Source organism: Martes martes (assembly GCF_963455335.1).
Source record: "Martes martes genome assembly, chromosome: X".
NCBI classification, from domain to species: domain Eukaryota; kingdom Metazoa; phylum Chordata; class Mammalia; order Carnivora; family Mustelidae; genus Martes; species Martes martes.
In genome coordinates this window covers 26,237,993-26,261,289 of record NC_137897.1, presented here as the reverse complement: position 1 = coordinate 26,261,289, position 23,297 = coordinate 26,237,993, and the positions used below count along the sequence as shown (strand labels likewise).

The window sequence follows — 23,297 nt, the reverse complement described above, 5'->3', positions numbered from 1 at the left end:
TTTCCTCAGCCTTGATCTTTGCTCCCAATCTCTTTTTGTCCCTTCCGGCTTCCTTTTCTGCCTAGTTTGTGGTATTTAGCCAATTCTTTAACTCCTACTTAGCTTACCCAATTTGTCATTGTACAATTTCCCATAACTGCTTCTTAGCTTATTCTTTTTCTTTATTGGTCACATTTTATGTTCCATTTATTGTGCTTTGCTTTCATACAGTTTCGAAAAGTTTGGCAAATGCACTTTTTTTTAAATGTATGTAATGTTTTTGTATAAAACAAACTGGCTGCTTTTGCCTCATAGTCTCTCCTCTGAGAAATGTAGCAGTTCCTTCCTTGCCCATAATTTCTCTTACTTTCCCCTCAATTTGACCAGACTTGAGGGACTTAAATGTATGTGTCATTTTCTGTAATTTAGGAACATTTATCAATTTAAAAAGCATACAAGAAGTTGAGATAATGCAGTAAGTATAAAATATATCTCTCCTGCTCACTTGCGCCTTCCAAGAGTCTCTTGCCTACTTTTTCTTTAATAGTGAATCTATTTTGTACTCCTTTGTCCCCTTACCTCCAGAGATTCTGATGCAGTCAGCAACGGTGAAATTCTGGGCTTTTATATTTTGAAAAATTCCATAGGGAAGTCTGATATGGAATCCCTATTAAGAATGATGCTTTCGTATCAGAATCAAAACACAATAAGCTTTCTAACTGTGATGAATAATCCAGTAGATTTAATTATGATTCTCTTTCTGTCGAAAACTAAAACTATATGTTAATTGCCAGAGAAATAGATAAGGATGCCTATGACAGCAGAACATTAGTATGATATCAAGCTTGGAAATTTCACTGGTAGTGAATAATTTAGTGCTTAAAATATTTAGAAGCTATAGAATTAAAATTAATTTGTTTTTCCCTGAGTGAATAAAGTTGATTGAGGTTTTACATTTAATTTGTTACATCAAATTTTATCTTCTTCGGGCTCAGAGGCTAACATAAAACACCACTACAAATTTTTTACTTCCTGTTTTGATCCATCATTTCACTGTCTTATGCTTTATTACTGAAAGCTCTCCTCGAGTAGATCATACACTGTAAATACCTCTCCTGATTACAAAATCTTCCCACACAAAAGCAATAGACTATTTAATGAGCTTTTCTTTCACAAAATTAAAAAACCTGAAGGCCCTGGTTTGGGACTCTATATAAATGAGATGTAGATCTAACAATTTTAAATTATTGCTTTATTCTTAGCTGTTCAATTCTGTCTTTTATCTGGGAAGTAGAAATAATAAAACCCTTGTTGATTCTACAATTGGGTTGTAAAAGTTACTACAGCCATCAGCTGTGAAGTAGAAGGGCCAAGATCAGAAATACAAAGTAAAGGAGCGGATATAAAAATTCTGAAGCAGCTTTAGTTGATAGCATTATAAACCACCAACAAGAATTCTTTGATTACTTACAAAGATTCTGTCATCTGACTGCTCAGTGTGACGACATTCCTAGACCAACAGTATCGGGGTCCCCATGAAGCTTGTTAGAAGTAGAGAAATTTGGGCCCTCCGTGGACCCACTGAACCAGAATCAGCAGTCTGGCAAGTTCTCTAGGAGATTCTTGTGTACTTTAAATTTTGAGATGTGGAGCACCTGGGTGGCTCAGTTGTTAAGCATCTGCCTTTGCTTCAGGTCATGATCATAGGGTACTGGGATTGAGCCTCGTATTGGGCTCCTTACTCAGCAGGAAGCCTACTTCTCTCTCCCTCTGCCTGCTACCCCCCCTGCTTGTGCTCTCTCTCTCTCTGTCTTTGTCAAATAAATAAATACAATCTTTTAAAAAAGTAAAAATAAAATTTGAGGCACAATGCTATGGCACACATCTAATATGTACTCAGGCATTTTTTTAAAATATTACTAATAAGTGTGGATATTGGACACCACTGAAGGTACAAATTAGAGTCTTAAGCTTTCCCCTTTACTTTCCTGACTTAGACTTTTCATCAAGGATTTTCCCATTCCAGTAGTCATGCATAATTGCATGATCCAGCTAGCTTGCAAACCTGTAGATTCTCCCCTAACAGTGTATTGGGTTTATTTTTTCCTTTATAGGTGCATTATCAAAAATCTAGTCTTACTCCAATACCGGTCTCCCAGAATCCTGTTCTAGTGTTTTCCCTGTGTCCCTGTCTTAACATTAGCCTGAACTCTGCCTCAGGATTATCCTAGCTCTGGTAGTCCTATATTTACAACGAAAGTTACTTTCTTTTGCAACCCAGAGTATTGCAAACTCTGTAATGAAAAGCCAAGTCCTCTCTGCTGAGGCCAAAGATTCACCCAGGGTTGCCCCTCTCCCTGCACTCCCACTCCCACAGTGATATGGAGCCCAAATACATACTCTTCATCACATCATGGAAATGGCACACCTTAGGCCTTGCCTCCTGCCATTCGCTCACCACCCCCTCAACCCTCCACGTTTCTCAGGTCTACCCATTATTCATATTTCACATCCCCCCAGAGGCATCTCCTGTTCATCCTTCCACTGAAATCATCCCTCTTTATCTTGCTTTCTCTCTTACTTGGAGTACAACAAATTATCCTTCACAGCTGTGTCACACCGCTTCAGCTAGATTATACACTGCCTGAAACCTGGAAAATGGAACTTATTTCTTTGAATCTTTAGGAGGCCCAATGATAAGTATTAATAGTAATGATACTATGACAATGAGGAAACTGAACATCTCCCTTCCTCCCCCACTTCCTTCAGTTAGGCATGCGTGTGTTCCCTCAACAGATAGTTACTGAAACCTCCCATGAGCCAGATACTGGACTAAGCGTTAAGGCCACAATCATGAATGGGACACAATCTCTGACCTCAGTGAACGTACGGTATGATAGGAATATAGACACAGTTTGATATGAATGAACGTCCCATTACTAAGCAAGTAATGAGTGTCACACACCACCACCCTGGTGTGAATGGATGATAAAGAGTGAGATTCAAGTAATGGTGCAAAATCAACTAGTTGCAAGGAAATATCACGTGTTTACTAGAACATATCTCATGTACATGTAAGAGAGTATGGTGAGGAAGGCTTATGACCAGTTCAATAACTGCATAGTTTTATGTTCATTTGAAGCCCTCTGTCCCTGGAATAATGGCCTTGTTACCATTTTTGCTGATTGATTGAGTCATATAACTTCTAGTTATACTACCAGAAATTCTAGTATTCAAAGTAATGTTACACAAAAGTAGTAAAAAATTTTTCCTTATGTGGAATAAGAGTCTTAGAGAGATTTGACCCTGTGTCAGAAGGCATACATCCTTTCATTTATTAGGCAAGTATGGACTGGCATTTACTGTGTGTATGGTATTGGCTCAAAAGACAGGGAAATATAAGAATATTTGATCATGAGAATCACATCTATCAGGAGAGCGTTCTTTGTAGTGACTTTATCCTATTAGTACATAGGGATTTGGGAGTCCTTTTGATTTAAACATGGTAGGGATCTCAAGTTCTCAGATTATTTTATTTTCTAAATTCCAGATTCAGTACTGGATTATTTTAATTGCCTAAAACTCTCTGGATGATCTTTTTTTAAAAAAAGTAGAGTGCCATTTTTATGTAATGGTAAAAAGCATTTTTGTATTTATTTATATTTGGTTGTAATAATCTCTTTTTTAATAACACTCCTTTTCTGATATTCTTAAAATTTCATCCAGGATAGAAAGTGGAAGATATTTAATCTTGATACCATCAATGACTAATAAAAATGTTCTGGTGGCTATAGATTATTTTTAAATTTATCACTGTACCTCAGGGATTTTTTGATAGGCTGTGCCTGAAAGCAATTAATTCTGTTTTATGTCATTTTATAATGCAAAATACCTTGATGGAAACAGAATTTGAAATAAATTTCCTTCTAATACAGCAATGAATTTTTGTCTAAATATCTCTAGAGGTTTTTTTTTTTTTTTTTTAATACTGTGACTAACATATGTTTGTTCTTTTTCACCTCTCCTATCGACACTCATTAAGAAATCCAAATACTTTTTTCGTGTTGAAATTTTACAACACTTCATAGACTATTAAACATGGAACATCCTTGTGGGGACAAGAAATCGAATTTGCTCTTGAGGTTTCCAACTAATTGATTTGTAGGACATTATAACACCGTCTAGCTGACAAGCTTTACAAATAGAAAGACCAGAGCTGAACTGAGAGGGTGCTTTTTCACTGACACATAAAAGGTGTCTTTCTGTCTTGTAGCCTTTGGATATAGGCATGTCAGTTTCATAGAGAAACTTTCACAAGGTGCTTTTTTTATTTCTTTCTCTCCCGGAGAACCACATGTGGTAGCACATTGTTAAATCTTTTCTCAAATAAAAGGACGTAGGGCTTCATTTTTGTTGTGCCTTTTTGGTATCTTACAGGAACTCCAGGATGGCATCGGACAGCGGCAAACTGTTGTCAGGGTATTGAATGCGACTGGGGAAGAAATAATTCAACAGTCCTCAAAACCAGATGCCAGCATTCTACAGGAAAAACTAGGAAGCCTGAATCTGCGGTGGCAGGAGGTCTGCAAACAGCTGGCAGAAAGAAAAAAGAGGTAGGTAAGACAGATAAAAATAGGAATCCTAAAATTTTAGTGGAGCTATTTTAGCTGTCCTCTCAAAAAGACTGAGAGATTGGAACCAGGGTGAAAGGCACTAGGGGGAAGGAACCCCTCAACTGTTAATCAGTAGCAATAATGAATTTGTTTTGTTTCTCCTGTACTAAAATATGTAGCTGCTGCTAGTGAAATAGACAAGCACTTTGCTCTTTTAAACTTTCAAGTTTTAAATACCAAGCGATTGTTCAAATAGAAATATCTTCGGTATATTTTGGTTTTAACAAGCTGAGGCTCATTTATTTGAAAAAAGATGACAAAAAAGAAATTATAAGTGACAATTTTACAGGAAAGACTGCTATTTGGCTAGCACTTTGAACAGCTGTAAGTGTGACATTGATGCTCAAACCAAGAGGGTCATATTTACTTTTTAGTCCTACTACATTTGTCAGTACATGCTTGAAGAGAGACTTGGGCTGTCAAATCTAAAGGGGGGGGATTTTAAAAAATAAAAATAAATAAAGGGGAAAACAAAACCTCAGAAAAGTTATTGTTGAATTCATTCATCTTTTAACTTTCCTTTGGAAGGTACTGAAAGCCCAGAATGCCAAATGTATGCTGGAAGTCAATAGATATTTTTATAAATGGGATTTTGTATTATGCTCCCAGTTGTTGATGCTAATGTTGCTAATGTTGCCTGTTCCATAAGGGAGGACTTGGCCTTTATTTACCAAATGAGACTATTGTTTTGAACAATGAAAACTCCCTTCTATTGCCAAGCTCTTGCTTCCTACCTATCATCTACATAATAGGTGGATTTTAATATTCAGAAAGCTAGGGCAACTCATTGATGAACGTCTTTAGTGAGGATGTATTAGAAAGGTTTCAGAATTAGGTCCATTGTCTTTGCCCACCTCCTCTTGGCACCTTTGCTCCTGTTGCATTATTCAAAAAGTAGATAGAATTCATATTCCTCTACAAAAAGGATGCTTATTTGACCTAAACACACACATACACATCTTGATAAAGTTTAAAAATGATAGCATCATCTAAAAACATTTTAGTTTGAATCTTGGCTTAGAAAATAATTGTAATTTTTATACAGATAATGGAAAATACAGATCTAAATTTTGTGGTGAAACTGCTTCCTTGGGAAAATCACACAATTTTTCCCACATTGAAATCTCTCTATTAAACACAGAACTATATCATTACTTAAATAACTAATATATTTATACTATGAGCAGGTTTAAACCTGTGTAATATCACTTCTGAACTAAAGTCAGTACAGTCTAAAATGTTAACAAATGGGCAAATTAAGAAAAAAATTTAGTGTGCTCTAAAAATTAATAACTTGAATTCATAAAGTAGATTAAATGGGTTGGAAGATTATTTTTTCTTTATTACATATAAAGTACTATTTCTCATTTTTAAATATCATTGTCATATAATGTTTATTTTTTTAAGATTTTTTTTATCTACTTGACCTAAAGATAGAGAGAGCACAAGTAGGCAGGTGGCAGGCAGGGGCAGAGGGAGAGAGAGAAGCAGGCTCTCTGCTGAGCAGGGAGCCCGATGAGGGACTCAGGCCCAGGACCCTGGGATCGTGACCTGAGCCAAAGGCAGACGCTTAACCAACCGAGCCACCCAGGCATGCTCATATAATATTTAAATACAACACTTCAATATTTTCTCTGATAACAAGTTTTTAAAAATTCAGGTGAAAAATGATCTGTTACTGACTTCCAAATAAAAATCAGAACTTAGAAAGATAGAACATTATACCTGTTTCACCAAATAAGCTCTAAAACTTTAGATCCATCTAAGTTTACAAGAAAGTGGTGTATGCTGACACTGTGGTGAAATATTATGCAAATTGTAGGTTAATTACAGCTAGGGATTTGGCTGTAATTGGTTAGAAATATTTCTCCCATTTAAACATTTTGACCTACATTAAATATTGCAGTTTTGTGCTTTAAAAAGTCAAGATCAGCTTCCTTGAGGGTTTTTTTTTTTTAACTCAGCTTTTAAAGTTGTCTACTTCACGCTACATTTTAAAAATAAATGTTAGCATATTTAAATTTCCACTGAGATCAGTTTTGTGACATACTTCTTCAGAATTTTTCTATCACTTAAATTTTATGAAATGTATAAAAGTAATAAAATAGAAGTGCCTTTTCTACCAATACACTAATAGCTATTTCCAAGCATCCAGTAGCAAATAAAGTAAAAGTAATATATATATATATATAGAGAGAGAGAGAGAGACAGAAAGAGAGAGAGAATATACATATATATATATAGAGAGAGAGAGAGAGAATATGTTAACAATTGTGGGAAAGCTGTAATCATGAAACTGTTATTAATCAATGGCATGCTTTTACTGCCACCCAAGGAGAAGTCGGCAGGAAATAGAAGTTATTTATTGCACAAGTGAAAAATAAGGTGACTATTCAAGTTGACATCAGTATTCTCAGTTTGCAATGGGCTTTAAATGCAGCTGTTGGACATATTTCATGTTTCCTAGTCCATGTACAGATACAAAAGAAAGTACACAATTTAAGCAAAAAAAAAAAAAAAGTCTGCAAAACTGTTTGGAGACTTACAGCTACATAATTTTAAACCCTTCTTTTGGAAAATCCAAGATATCAGAAATATGAGCAGAAAATTCCCAGAACAAATTCAAATAGCAGTGGACATCCATTAAGGTTAGTTTATGTTGGAAGTAAATGAAGTGTAAAATGCATTCAATTAGGTATACAGTTGAAGGTAGAAAATTCACTATTGCCTCAATTATGTAACAGAGGAAGTGGATAACATCTATAGGTTTAAGCATGACAACATAATGAATTTAATGGTGGTTTAACCACCAATGTGGTCTTTTTAAATGAAGAAGATGCAAATGAAAATTTATCATAATGTGTTAATTTTAATGTATTAATAATAAACAAGCACATGTATTGCTATATCACAAAAAATTTTTTTCTAGTAGTTTTATAACTGTATTTCAATACAATTGACTTTTTTGGAGTTCTCAGTACTTTATATTCTGGACTTAAAAACATGATTCTGAGAAGAGTCCCAGGCTTCACCAGATTGCCAGAGGGCTCCATGGCATAGGAAACAAAGGATCTTAACTATTTCTAGCCGGCTGTTTATCTGCCCAGACCTCACTATCATGTACTGTGGTCTCAGTCCTTTTTTTTTTTTTTAATTTATTTATTTGACAGACAGAGATCACAAGTAAGGAGAGAGGCAGGCAGAGAGAGAGGAAGGGAAGCAGGCTCCCCGCTGAGCAGAGAGCCCCATGTGGGGCTCGATCCCAGGACCCTGAGATCATGACCTGAGTCGAAGGCAGAGACTTTAACCCACTGAGCCACCCAGACGCCCCTGTGGTCTCAGTCCTTTTAATGATGTCATCTCTATCTTCATACATTCCTCTTTTCTGAAGTATTCCAGGAGATGTACCAGTTCAGGGAATGTGGGTCGTCAGGCCTTTGAGCAATAGATAGCTTAAAACATAAGGGAGGCCATTTTACTTAGAATAATTATCAGCTGATAAAAGATTGAATGGAAGAGGGCAGCAAGGTGATGAGAAATAGAATCCCTAAATTGAGGAATCATTGAATCATAATCCATAGCAATAAAAAATGATCTCAAGGATTTATCTCTCCTTTTCCCTTTAGGCAAATATGGTATTGTCTCCACCATTGTAGAGATAAAGCAATTATTGTACTTACAGAGAGAAGAATAAGAGTTCTAATTTAAATGTCACCTGATTGAATACACTGCTTGAAATTTTTCTTTTCCCAACACTGCAAATAAAAAATTATAAGTATATAGAAAAGTTGAAAAAAGTAGCATAAAAAATCCATATACCTTCTTCTTCTAAATCCCTAGATTCAACAGTTAACATTTTGTCATTTTTGTTTTGTTTTTCTCCCTCTCCCTACCTCCCCCATATGTGCCTTTATTTAATATAGGAAATACACACACACACACACACACACACACACATTTTTTGTTGTTTTAACATATGCAAGTAAATTATAAACACCCTTATGCTGCACCCCTAAATACCTCACGATGCATTTCCTTAGAATAGGATAGTCATGCTTGTTTACCATGCTCAAGAAAATTAAACATAATACCTTATTATTTAATATCCTGCCCATATCCAAATTGACTGAATAACTCAAGAATGTCTTTCATATCATTATTTGAGTATTTCATACCAGTGTCCCATCATGTTTGATGTAATGCATTTAGTTTTGTAGGAGAGGGAAAAACAAACCTTTCTCCTCTATCATCTTAGCTTTAATATCTGGAGATGGCAAGTTAAATTGACAAAAGACATATTAATAGGAGAAAATGTGTACAAATTTTATTTGATGTTAATTTTTTAATGTGGCAAGGGGGCTTCAGAGGAAAGAACTGAAAATGCCAAAGAAGTGCTTAAGAGCTTAAATATCATTTTAACAAAGAGCAATTAAATTGTAGGTAGGTGACAAGACAAAGGAAAGGGGTTTAGGCTTCTACGGGTGATAGACTGCAGGATGGCAAATAAATGGGGAAACTAATGGAAGATAAGGACATTTCAGTAATAAGTAAATTCAAGTCCATGCTGCTCTCTCAAGTAATAAAAAGTTGTCTGCTCTTCCTGGTCCAGAAAAGTGGTGGGGGAACACCTTCACAAGGGGAAGTGTATGCCCTGTCTTAAGGCAGAAATACACTGGGTAGAGAGCTTTTCCTGTTTTTATTTCCCAGTGGCCTTCCACTCAAAATAATTCTTGTGCCCAAATGGCATATTATGATCCCCTTCAGTTATTATGTCTCTTATTTATTTATTTATAAAGGTTTTATTTACGTATTTTAGAGAAAGCTAGAGCAGGAGCAGGGAGAGGGGCAGAGGGAAAGAGAATCTCAAGCAGACTCCATGCTGAGTGTGGAGCCCTACTCAAGTCTTGATCTCATGACCCTGAAATCATAACCTGAGCTGAAACTTAACCAACTGAGTCACCGAGGCACCCTTCTTAAGTCTCTTTTAGTGGAAAATAGCTCTTCCACATTATTTTTCTTTTTACTAATACTGACATTTGGAAGAGTCTAGTGCAATATCCTCAGGAAAAAAAAAATGTCACCTTTCTGGATTCATCTCAATTTTTTTTCCTCATTATGTCATTTTTCCTCATTATGTTGTTCTCTATTCACTGTATTTTTCTGTAAACTGGATGTTGAGACTTGAAAAGATACTAGTCAAATGTTTTTGGCAAGAACATTTCATAAGAGACAGCGTGTACTTCGGATTACATCAGGAAGTCATAAAATGAGGTGGTCCTGCTATAAATGCTGCTAAGTTTGATCACATGGTTTAGGTGGTGGCCAACAAATCCTGAGTTGCAAAGTATCTTTTTTTTTTTTTTGGAAATTAAGAAGTCATCTAACAGCTTCAATATCCTTTGATGATCCTTCCGGAACTTACTACATTAGGGTTGCAAAATGGTAATTTTTTTTCTGAATTCTGACATGATCCTACAAGCTAATTTCCTCTATTTAAAAAGAAAAGCTTTCACTTTTCTCCTTGATATCAATATGGATTTATGGATTCTTACTTATTCAGTATGTTACAATAAATTATAGTTATTCTTCTTGTTGATATTCACCTTTATTAAATCTGACCAGCGGAAACTTGTTCAAGCTTCTGGCTTCAATGCCCCATACTCACTGTGTACTTTCCCTGTCTTATGGAATCAACCATTTCTGCAAGGGCCTCTGATTTAAATCTTTTAGTGGGGAATGGTATGCAGAAACCAAAATGTGGGCAGTAACCCTTTCTAAAACAATGGCTGGCATCTTTCTGGCAAGCAGTCCTAGGGGAAAATGTTTTCACGTTCCTTTCGTAAGGACACAAAAATCTCTTTCAGTTATACATCAGAGTTTCAAAGTAAGGCTAGGTCTCTTAAAAAGCTCTTTTTGTGCAATACTCATGTAAAATCTGTACCTTCTTATTAATTTCAGTGCTTCTACTTCTGATGTTTTGAACCAAAGTTTACCTGTGCATAATCCATGCTAGTTTGCCAAGCAAATTAATGGTGTAAATAAGCTAATGGGAAGCATTCCTAAATGTACTTAAGGGAAGAAATTGTTTTTTAAAGACCTTAGCTCATTGTTTGCATGCAAATAGATGCTGTTAATTAGAAATGAGCCTTATCTAATTCATTAAAGTAGGCCTAGTAGGACCTCTTCTTGAAAATCTCCATTAGCAATTCATATACTCTATGCACTCTTAGTGAGACAACTGTTTTCTCTTAAGTCTTCTTTAATTTTGTCTCCTGATTAATTCAGCCTCCCCTAACCAAAATAGCCTTCTGTAGAGCACCCTATTTCCTACAAAATGAACACCAAAAATTTCAATATGACTTAGAAATCTCTTTAACAGTGCTTGTAATCTTTTCAGTGGACCCAGCATACCCATGTTAAACCAGTGCTGAAAGTCTTCTCACACATTCCAACTCTGCCCCCGGAATCTGCTCAGCCCTAACTCCAGTCTGCTTGCTCTGTACTTGACCTTCCCTGGTTTCTCACCACCAATTTTGATCATGGCTCTCTCTTCCGTCAGCCCTGAGTTTGCAGACTGAGTGCCCACTGGTGGAATCCAGCTTGGAAATTATGCAGTTTTTACATAGGCACTGTTTTTGAAATAATTGCCAACATTTAAACATTGAGGGGCTTCATAATTTCTAAAACAAACAAGCAAATAAACAAGGACTCCTGTCTCCTTTTAAAAACTCAGATCTGAGGGGCACAGTCGGCTAAGCTTCTGTCTTAGGCTCAGATCATACTAGGGTCCTGGGATCAAGCCCCTTGTCGGGCTCTCCATTCAGCAGAAGCCTGCTTCTCCTTCTCCCTCAGTCTGCCACTCCCCCTGCTTATACGTGCAATCTCTCTTTCTGTATCTTTCTCTCTCTCAAATAAAATCTTAAAAAAAAAAAAAAAAAAAGAAAAGTCGAAAGAAAGAAAGAACTCAAAAACTCAGATCTGGCTAATAGGCCCTCAACCCCACATTCTCTCAAGGCACAGTTTAGCTATATCTGAGTAAGAGATGTTTCAGACTTTTTCCTCAAAGTGTGGTCTCAGGACTAGAGCACAGACATCACCTGGGAGTTGCTGAGAAATGCAGGATCTAATAAATCATAGCCAATATTTTAACAAGACTCCTATGTGATTGAAATGCACATCAAAGTTTGTGAAGCACTGGTTTGGGCAAGCAAGCTTACTCTTCAGTTTACCACACCTGTCCCACTTCAGTCATTTATATTAACTGCTTTCCCCATAAACATTTGCTTTATAATACTTCATATAGTCCTCATAAAATGGTAGCGGTGGTGGTGACACACTTAATATTGCCAGCTTCGGTTCCCAGTGCTTTACACAGCTCATAGAATCTTCATTAACAACTCTATTCTTATATTAATCTTTACAGAAGGGCAGTTGAGACACAGACTGTTCAAGTTCTTTGCCCAAGATCAAATGACTAGCAAGTATTTGAACCAGGATGTAAATGCTGACAGTCTGACTCCAGCATCCTTCCTCTAGATCCAATTTTGCATTACTTATCTTAGCCTTGATCCTTAGTATTCTCTAGGATATACTTCTGGTTTCTTCCCATCAACCTCTCACTTAGCAAGCCCATTGCCTTAGGTGGCTGTACTTTGTAGCAAGGGGATAGGACATAGAATCCCTTCTGACCTAGCTTTCCAAACCTATTATCCATCATACTCATTATTGCAGCTTGTGTCCAAAGCATAAAATGACCTGAAGTTTTCTGTCCTTCAGCTTTTGCCAAAACCATTTGCTTTTTGAGACTGAACTGCCTTTCTCATAATTTTCTCTCAAAATCCTACTCAAAGTAAGCACTCTTTCCTTAGTGAGTACTACCTCCTGTTCTCAAGCAGAGGCAGTCTCTTCTCTTAAGTTCTTGCTCCTTTTTATAACACATTTAATTTTATATATCTGTCATGTATCATACCCACATGTATTTCATCTTCCTTGACAAGACTGAAAGCTTCATGAGGGCCAGGCAACAGCTTGTTCTCATCTCTAGAGCCTTCAGTACTCAGCAGAAAATCTAGTACATTGTTGATAACCAAAAACAAACAAACAAACAAATGAAAAACAAAACCAAAAAACATTTTCTCAGTTTAAATTCTGAGATATTTATTCACATTCAAATTAAACTAGGATTATAAATCTCTACACTTGACATTGCTACATAGGTTAAAAATAGACATACAGAGCCAGAGCCACTTTTTCAATGTTTTTTATAACATTAACACATTTTCATGGATCATCTTTAGTTCTGGAAATTGGACTAGATCAATTCTAATCTTCAGGAAATTAGGTTGCCAATTTGTGTTTTAGGTATTCTCCTGAATTTAATACTCTTGAGAGACAAGTGACTTTAACTTCCATAGCTGTTTATATCAAAAAGCTCTTTGATTCAAACTTTGTATATTTGCTTAACTCCATTTTACTATATCACAACTAATAAATTCTCAGTGAAATAAGAAGAAATTAGCCTTGAGACTGGGTATTTTATTTTCATCCAATCTATAAGCACAAGATGTTTTACTTTGCAATCCATATCATCAAAGAGCTATTTTTAGATTGATCAAAGAGGATCATACAGATAATATTATCCACAGGTGTCTATGGAAAATCTGGTCTCTTCCCATCTGTTATCTGATGATTCTTGAAAAGCTTTCAAGGACATTCATAATTCTCCATCAAAAGACTATGAAAAATTAGCTTCATAGTTAATCTTTTTATGTCATATTTTATTCTTGGCAACTTGGCAAATTCTAGTGAAACTGACTAGCTGGAGCCAAACATGATGTCGCATTGGCTGGTACAAACAATATCACTCTATACATACACATGTCATTGCACTTTATTCATGGCCTTGTATGAACTCTTATGGGATTGGGAAGGTAGGAGTTAGGATTGATAATAGAGGATGATCCCTGTTATGGGCTTTGAAGGATGTCAGGAGTCAAAGAATAAATGGACGAACATGCTAGAGGGGAAAAAGTGAGGTGAGTAAAATCAGTGCAACAAGAAAAAGTGGGCTATGTTGAAGGACTACATGAAGTTTAGAACAGAGAAGTAAATCTTCATTTAAATGTCATTATCCTGAGTTCATCGTTCTATATGTGAAACCAACTGCCCAATTTTAATTCCAAACTTAATGCTGGATATTAGTAACCTATGTATGTTTTTGAAAATTTTTCAAGTATCCTTATTGGAACCATGTACCTTGCCTCTTACTACTTGAGAGTAGTATTTCTATGTGTTGTTCCCAACCTGTTTAGTATAAGTTATTCTTATTTTTATATTTTTATTTAATTAAATATTATACAAACTAACAAAATGGGAGTGCAAAGAGAAAGAATTATGGTTTCTATGAAAACTGTTGAATGCTTTGAAAGACTTGATAAAGATGATCAGGGAAAAAATGTCCAATTAGATATAGATGAGGAAATTATTTAAGTTTTGGGATAGAGGATAAAAATCACAAAAATCAGGAAGAATTTTACATTTAGATTTTTTTAAATCTCTCTAAAACTTACTCTACTTTGAAGAAACCAAAACTGAAAGTCATAGATGATGAAATATGGGAGCTGTTTATGTAAGAAAGAGAATGCAGAACTTCAGTGCATGGATCCTTACTTACTTCAGGAAAGTCTTGTACCCCACACCAAATGAGTGGTGAATTAGAGGTGAATATGTTCTAAAAGAAAATAAAATGTTTAAATATGTTTAAACAACTTTATATGATCCCTTCAATTTAACATTTTCCCCAAGACTACCTATTCCCTCATCCTAATCAAGTTTAATAAGAGGATTTCTCTTGTATGTCTAAAGGACAAATTATTTTGTGATATAAGCAGTCTAGATGGAGCAGGTCAGGGAAGATTTTGCATCTCAAATCTCTTCATGGGCTGGGATTAGAAGGACTTTGGGAGATTTCAAACAGTTCAGATTTGGAACCACATTGGCCCCTTTGATAGTTGAGCTCAGGGTGAAATGAAGAGGTTTAGGCCAGCAGTAGGGTGACTCAAGTAGTTCTCTAGTATTTCATATTAAGGATGAGAAATATCTGAGCTGAATAAAACTCATAAAGACCTGACAGATTTAAGATACTCAGGAGATGAAAATAAAATGACTTAGTAATCGATTAGATGAGATGGGGATGATGAAGGGAGGCTGTAGGATGACCCTTTATCCACATTTGTGGCTTGAGGAACTGGCTGAATTGAAAGCATTAGCATGGATAGGAAATACAAGTGGGGGAACCCAGATGGAAAGAGGGACATACATCAGACATACAGACTTCACCTTGGTATATGACAGGTTTGAGGAGCCTGTAGGACATCTAAAACAAGGTGTTCAGAGAACATGTACTTGGGTGTGTAAGTCTGAACATCAGGAAGAAGACAAAGCTGCTGAAGACGCTGAGCCTTTTTTTTTTCCTCAGTGGAGAGATGGTAGCAATTCCCAGTCAACTGAGTGTGATTCCGTTCTTACTCCATTGACTTATTAGCTGGTAACCAAAACAGAGTTCCCAGAGTATATATTAATAAGTGATACTGTGGAGAAGGAGTTCAGGTGTCAGGAAGCCACTGTGGCAGATGAGTACTAGCAGTGACTAATACCCAGAGATAATATATGTGATCTCCATGGAGCACAGACTACCTGCCTCCCTTAACTATCCTCTGTTAGAAGGGTTGGTAAACAGAATATTGGGGATATATCAGGAGACTGGATTGATTACAACATATAAGAATCCAAACTCAAAATCCCCATCATGCTGATTCCAGATCAGAAATGTCAGCATGTCCCTATATATGTATAGGACCCTGGTGAAAGAGAGGATGTCTACAAGCATATTTAAAGCATGTATGCAGTGTTCAGTGAAATGCAAATGGTCGATACCTAGAGAGACCGTAGGTGGAGAGACTGGAATATGAGAAATAAGCACAAACTGAAGCCCACCCCGGAAAGACTCCTTGCTTGAGATCCTGTAAATTCCCTCCCCCTTTAAGGTTATTGATGTCTACGATTTGTCTGTTGTCCATCTGTATGGCAGCTACACCTGGAAGCTGCCAGTGTCATAAAACAGACCAAAGGGCATTTTACATGCTTTTCAGTTTCCTTGTTGCTGAGGAAACTTGTGTTGTCTACCATCAGAGCCTTTCCTGTGAGACATAGGTCTTACTCCAAGCAATCATTTCCAAAGTACTTTTTGTTAGAATTACAAAACCTCATACTGTTCAAAATGAACACAGTCCATGAGTCTGTGGTTTACTTTTCTGCACAAGGGAAAACCCCAAGCCCTGAGATAAAAATGTGTTGATCACTTTGATTCCTTCCCTGGATTTAATATAATTAAAACATGCCTTCAGTATGTGTGTGACTCTATTCCCATGTTTTCTTGAACAAGGCTCTTCTATTTTACTAATTCTCAGTTATCATAGTTGGGTTGTTAATACAAATTTAAAATGATCGCAGTAAGCTTTTTCTTACATTGGCTAATGTAAGTGAAAATATTTTTCGCTACTATGATAAACATGTTTTTAAAAGTCCTTTCTAAAATGGAAAACACCATACATGTGTGAGTTGCTAATCTAAGAATTTTTCACTTTCTGTTATAATGGTGAATGTATAACTACCTCCTTATTTTTAGAAGAAGGCCTTATCTCCTATTTCACAGGAACCTGACCCCCATTAATTCTCCCTCCCCCGAAAACTCACAAACATATCCTCACCCTATTTCTACTGGCTTCCTACCCCTGACCAAATAAACATTTGTAGCTCCCAGGTTAAAAAAATAAATTACAAATACTCCTTTCATAATGTTTTCCACCATACTTGATAGAGTTCTTAGCTCTGTGAATAACAGAATCCAGTTCTGTTTAATATAAGCAAGAATCAACTTTATGAGAAGGACAAAGACCTGCTTCCACTGCCAAAGAGAAGGCTAGAACACCAACTCCAAAATTAACAGACAGCAAAGAAGAGGCTCAGTTTCAGGAACTATATAGTCCAAATCACACCCTAGGTCTGCATGCTGTCAGAGACCACCCCACCCCTGCAGACAGGGGATAAAGAATGCAATTGCTATTAGAAAGAATTGGAAATGGTACCTTGGAGTCTTTTGCCACTCATTCCAGATTCAAAAACTAAACTTCCTCCATTTGATTCCATAATGACCTTGGAATTCCACCCACATATACATGGTATTCAGATTACGGGCATCCCAAGATGAGGAAGGTCTCTTACTTCCCATTTCCTAGTGATCATTACCATTTGAGTTCTTCTCTTTATAGTCACCTAATTCCATATATTTTCTTTTGCCTGTTTTGTTTTTTCTTTTTGGTCTTCGTCCCCACCACTGCCCTGATAATATTTTTGCCAATGCCATCAGTGATCTCCTGTAGTTAAATCCACTGGACATATCTTAGTCCTAATGTTGGCCATTTGGCATTAACTGACCACTTTGCAATTTAGCACTTTGTCGTACTTTGCCTACCATGTTATTAATGTTATCTGGTTTTATTCCTACCTTTCTACATAATTCCTCTTTTAATTGTGCTCCTCCTTTCATCTGCCCCTTAAATCCTGGTGTTTCTGAGTGATAATTCCTCAACCCTATCCTCTTAATCTATATACTTTCCCTGGTTTTTATCCATAGATACAGATGCTAACTCTCCCTATCAGTTAGAAATCTAATCCAGAGGTACAGAAAAATATACTGCTTGAAATAGAAGTGTATCCATCTCTCATATATAAAAGTAACCTGCAGCGAGGTAGGCTGGCATCATTACTCTATGATGTCAAAGACCAAGGCTCCTTCTATCTCAAAATCTGCCATCCCTTGATGAGGCCCCTGTCGTCATGATCCTAGATAACCATTAGCTCTCCAGCTATCATACATGCTTTTCAGGCTGCAGTATTGGGAAGCAGAGAGAATGGAAACAACTTTACCCATTCTCTCTGTGAATGGATATGGGTGTGAATGTGAATGGGTAAAGAGTGCGCAACACTCTTCCTTACATCACGTTGGTGGGAACTGATTTTCATGACCATAGTCTCTGAGCTAGGCAGCTAAATATTGGACTCCTATTACAGAGAAGAGGGAAAGAATGGATCATAGAGTATGCAGGTAAGTAGTCTGTGCCACAATCACTTATTTTATTTTGGATCCTAGATTTAATATGCATCTCAATGTATAGCTCCAGATTAGGCATACAGACCTAGCCTCTAATGGGGCATTTCCTCTTCCATGTATGGAAGCCACCTCAAGAATCTTTCTTTTTTTTTTTTTTAACGTATAATGTATTATTTGTTTCATGGGTACAGGTCTGTGAATCCTCAGTCTTACATAATTCACAGCATTCACCATACCACATACCCTCCCCAGTGTCCATCACCCAGCCATCGCATGCTTCCGACCCCCGCTCCACTCCAGCAACCCTCAGTTTGTTTCCTGAGAATCATTCTATCCAACACTTGAATATATTCTGTTCTTTCACAAAATCTACTGTGAGTGGTATCACTATCTTTGTGTTTGCCCAAGCTAGAAACTTGGAAGTTATAAGAGTTAATATTGACACTAAGGAGAGCCTGGGTGGCTTAGTTGGTAAAGCATTCAACTCTTGATTTCAGCTCAGGTCATGATCTCAGGGTCATGGGGTCAAGTCCCATATCAGGATCTGTGCTCAGCACGGAGTCTTCTTGGCCCTCTCCCTCTCCTCCAACCCCCTGCTTACAAGTGCTCTCTCAAATAAATAAATAAATAAATAAAATCTGTAAAAAATATTAATCATGCTGAGTTTTGTGTGCTTATGCTACAAAATAGTGTTTAAGAATTTTACAAATATTTCCCCCTTAATCTTCACAACAAATCAGGTTTAGTTGTGTACCTTCTCTGACCTGACATACATGGTAAGCAATGGAGAGATAGCAGTAGTCTTATGTCCATTCTACAAATTATCAAATTGCAGCTCAGAAAGGTTAACAGTTTTTACCAAGGCTGATGAAAGTTATAGCAAGATCAAGAACTAAGTAATCATCAGTGATTCTAACCCCAAGCCACGCCTTTCCCATTATGATCATTTTTACCTAAGTGAACAAAATAGCTCCCAAGGACAGCAGTGACAAGACAAATTAAAAAGTGGGGAACACCCCACTACCTTTATTACCTCTCCCTCAGCCAGTTAATGAGACTGAAGCCTGTATCTTCTCAGATTTGTACTTCTTCCAGTATCTAGGGATAATACTATCTTTGCTGTATTCATGAATTTTTAATGATGTAGAATTTGAGTAATTAGTAAAGAAAGAAAGCTAGAGAAGCCCGAGTAAAGGGGAAGTAGATAAAGAGGTAAAGTTGGTCTGCAAAATAAAGGGGACAAGAGAATCCTTAAACGTGTGTTTGTTTGTGGAGTTTCAGTACTTCAAACTTCTGAAGCAATTGTTAGGTATAAAAAAATGAAAAGAAATGGAAATTCTGGATATTTTTTCCTGTTTTGTCAAAGATTATTTGACCATAGAGTTGAGGGTCCATATCTGGGCTCTCTACTCTGTTCCACTGGTCCATGTGTCTGTTTTTATGCCAGTACCATGCTGTCTTGGTGATCACAGCTTTGTAGTAAAGCTTGAAATCAGGTAACGTGATGCCACCAGTTTTATTTTTGTTTTTCAACATTTCCTTAGCAATTCGGGGTCTCTTCTGATTCCATACAAATTTTAGTATTATTTGCTCCAGCTCTTTGAAAAATACTGGTGGAATTTTGATCGGAATGGCATTAAAAGTATAGATTGCTCTGGGCAGTATAGACATTTTAACGATGTTTATTCTTCCCATCCAAGAGCATGGAATGGTCTTCCATCTTTTTGTGTCTTCTTCAATTTCTTTTAGGAGTGTTCTGTAGTTCCTCGAGTACAGATCTTTAACCTCTTTGGTTAGGTTTATTCCGAGGTATCTTATGGTTTTTGGTGCTATAGTAAATGGAATCGATTCTCTAATTTGCCTTTCTGTATTTTCATTGTTAGTGTATAAGAAAGCCACTGATTTCTGGACATTGACTTTGTATCCTGCTACATTACTGAATTGCTGTATGAGTTCTAGTAGTTTGGAGGTGGAGTCTTTCGGGTTTTCCATATAAAGAATCATGTCATCTGCGAAGAGAGAGAGTTTGACTTCTTCCTTGCCAATCTGGATACCTTTTATTTCTCTTTGTTGTCTGATTGCTGTTGCTAGGACTTCTAATACTATGTTGAACAAGAGTGGTGAGAGTGGGCATCCTTGTCGTGTTCCTGATCTCAATGGGAAGGCTGCAAGCTTTTTCCCATTGAGGATGATATTTGCTGTGGGTTTTTCATAGATAGATTTGATGAAGTTCAGGAATGTTCCCTCTATCCCTATACTTTGAAGCGTTTTAATCAGGAACGGATGCTGGATTTTGTCAAAAGCTTTTTCTGCATCAATGGAGAGGATCATGTGGTTCTTCTCTCTTCTCTTATTATTCCCTATGACCCTGCAATTGCACTGCTGGGTATTTACCCCAAAGATACAGATGTAGTGAAAAGAAGGGCCATCTGTACCCCAATGTTTATAGCAGCAATGGCCACGGTCGCCAAACTGTGGAAAGAACCAAGATGCCCTTCAACGGATGAATGGATAAGAAAGATGTGGTCCATATACACTATGGAGTATTATGCCTCCATCAGAAAGGACGAATACCCAACTTTTGTAGCAACATGGGCAGGACTGGAAGAGATTATGCTGAGTGAAATAAGTCAAACAGAGAAAGTCAAGTATCATATGGTTTCACTTATTGGTGGAGCATAACAAATAATATAGAGGACAAGGGTAGATGGAGAGGAGAAGGGAGTTGAGGGAAATTGGAAGGGGAGGTGAACCATGAGAGACTATGGACTCTGAAAAACAACCTGAGGGTTTTGAAGGGGCGGGGTGGGAGGGTGGGGGAACCAGGTGGTGGGTATTAGGGAGGGCACAGATTGCATGGAGCACTGGGTGTGGTGAAAAAACAATGAATACTGTTACGCTGAAAATAAATAAAAAATTTAAAAAAAAATGGAAATTCTGGAATGTAACTGTGAACATGTTGGTGCCCATTAAGGATCAAGAAATGTGAATTAAGATTAGAATTACTGTTCAATGATCTTTTGTTGCTAGAGGTGGTTTTCATGGATATAACTCAGTGAAGAATATCAGTCATATTTTTATTAGGATTTCATGTGCACACCAAACTCTACCTTTATGAGTCATCAGATGATTTTTGAAATGATCAGGGCCTACCCATGACAAAAATAGCTTGCTTTCTGATACGTTTGTTATTTTCTTGCCAATTAACCTTTCCACTACACAGTGGAAACTAAGTAACTGGAGTTGAGGTTGGCCAATTAAAAAACCTTCTAACTAAATGCTGGGCAATAATCCCCTATGCTCCTACTTGTGTTTATTTCCTTTGGAAGTGAATACCATGGTACTTATGTGTTTATATTTTTACTTTGCTTTTTTGTTTGTCTGGCAAGATACTATAACTATGTGAGTCTCATTTTACTCATTAGAAAAATAAGGAAAATAGTGCATATCATTTAGGATTGCTGTAATGGTTAGCAATCATGTAAATAAATTGTGTATTCCTGTGCCTGGCACCTGGGTAGGGCCTAGAAATTAGTCTCTGGGAATAGGACTTCTGGGATAGTGAAGTGTGTAGCTTAACATATCTATGTGCCAAAAAGAAAGAAAGAAAGAGAGAGAAAGAGAAAGAGAGAAAGAAAGAAAACAATAAAACTGGACAGAGTATTTCATCACTCCAGAAATCAAAGACTTATACATATTGGAAAGTGATTATTTATGGAAAACTGTTGAACTTTGAATAAGAACAGTGGGACTCTATGGTGTTTTTGTCTGGGACTGTACTCACTGCCCACTCCCAGCTTGGTCAGCATAGTTGTTAAATTGAAGTAGTATAACACATAAAACTAGCAGCTTCAGTTCCAGAGGGGCTGGTTTTATATGGAGCCAAACAACTAAAACCCCATACCCAGAAACACAGTGTCAGTAGAGATTTAGGTACCAAATGAATGAGCCAACTAGCAACTCTGCTGTCCTAAAGTTGCTGTCTTGATTAGGGCAAATAGTTGACTGGACAAGTAGCCAAGCATTTGATTTTTCAGGGATAGATGAACAATGAGACTGTCATACAGGGCTGGACAATCTCCATATATCTGCTGTAGGGTGACTTAAAAACTGAACTTTGAATACATTGCCTAACACACATATAGACTCATTGACAAAAATTGGAAATTTTACTGACTCCAGGTATTTGAGCTCAACTGCTGGCCTCATTGCCTAATGACAACTAAGCTCTTCTGATCTCTAGGAAACAAGACCTATTTTTTTTTTTTCTCAAACAGAGAAAGGATATTAGCAGACACCCACTATGGGGAAACATTTCACAGATATTGTCCAGGTCAGTTATTAAAACTTCAGTAACAACAATCCTGATGGGGTGGAAGAAAATCAGAATCGGGAGCTCCTTCAATATATCAAAATGTTGCTTTTTCTAGAAAAATGGTGGTACATCCAAAGAAACAGGGAATTATACACCATAGTCAGGAGGAAAAAAGCAGACAATAGAAATTGCCTCTGAGTTGGTCCAGATGTTAGACTGAGACTTCAAAGCACCTATTATAAATACTATTAGGAACTTAAAGAAAACCATGTTCAAATAATTAAAGTATGACAAGGACATCAAGAGCAAATATCAAAAAAATTCCACATTATAAAAAAAAGCAAGTGAAAATTCCGGAATCGAAAAGTATCATAACTGAAGTTTTAAAAATTTCTAAAAATAGCTCAAAAGGAAATTCAGGATGGGAGAATTAAAAAAAAAAACTATAAACATGAAGATAAATAGAAATTGTCCAATCTGCCAAACAAAAAGAAAAAGGAGTGAAAAAATTGACCAGAAATTCAGAAATGTGGGAAAACATTGAGTCTATCAATGTAGGTTCCAGAAAGAAAAGAAAGATATGGAAGCAGAAATACAGTGAATCTAAACAAACCCCAAACAATATAAATTCAAAGGGATCAATGCTCAAAAACATCAGAGTCAAACTACTAAAATACAGCCACAAAGGTAGAAATCTTAAGAACAGTCAAAGAAAAATGACTCATTCTGTACAAGGAAATATAATATGATTAGCAGATAACTTCTCATAAACAATGAAGGCCAGAGGCAGTAGAATGATGTATTCAAAGTGCTGGGGGAAAAAAAAAAGACAACAACAACAACAAAAAGAAAAACCTGTCAACCACGAGTTTCAGATAAAGGAAAGCCGTGCTTTAGAAAGTGCATAAAGACACTCTCAAAAAATCAGAATGTTTCTTTCTGGCTGGCCTGACTTATAAGGAAAAAAATAAAACAGTTAAATGAACTCCTTCAGGCTGAAAGCACTATTATTCACTAACTCAAATGTACATAAACAAGTGAAAAGCAACAGAATCTGTAATATGCACATAAATACAAAAGACTGGACAAATATAAATGTATGGTCTTGTCTTTGAGGCATATTTTTACATGAAATAATTATATCACTATTTTTTGTGTT

The 23,297-nt window shown here is 36.7% G+C and overlaps 1 protein-coding gene across 2 annotated transcripts in view; it reads left to right on the top strand.

Moving 5' to 3' along the window:
• DMD (dystrophin) overlaps nucleotides 1-23,297 on the top strand; it is a 2,068,501-nt gene that overhangs the window by 1,249,043 nt on the left and 796,161 nt on the right. For both annotated transcript variants that reach the window (XM_080795194.1, XM_080795193.1), the window contains exon 45: nucleotides 4,417-4,592. In XM_080795194.1, coding sequence (XP_080651320.1) covers nucleotides 4,417-4,592 — 176 coding nt within the window. The remainder of the gene's footprint in view (nucleotides 1-4,416; nucleotides 4,593-23,297) is intronic.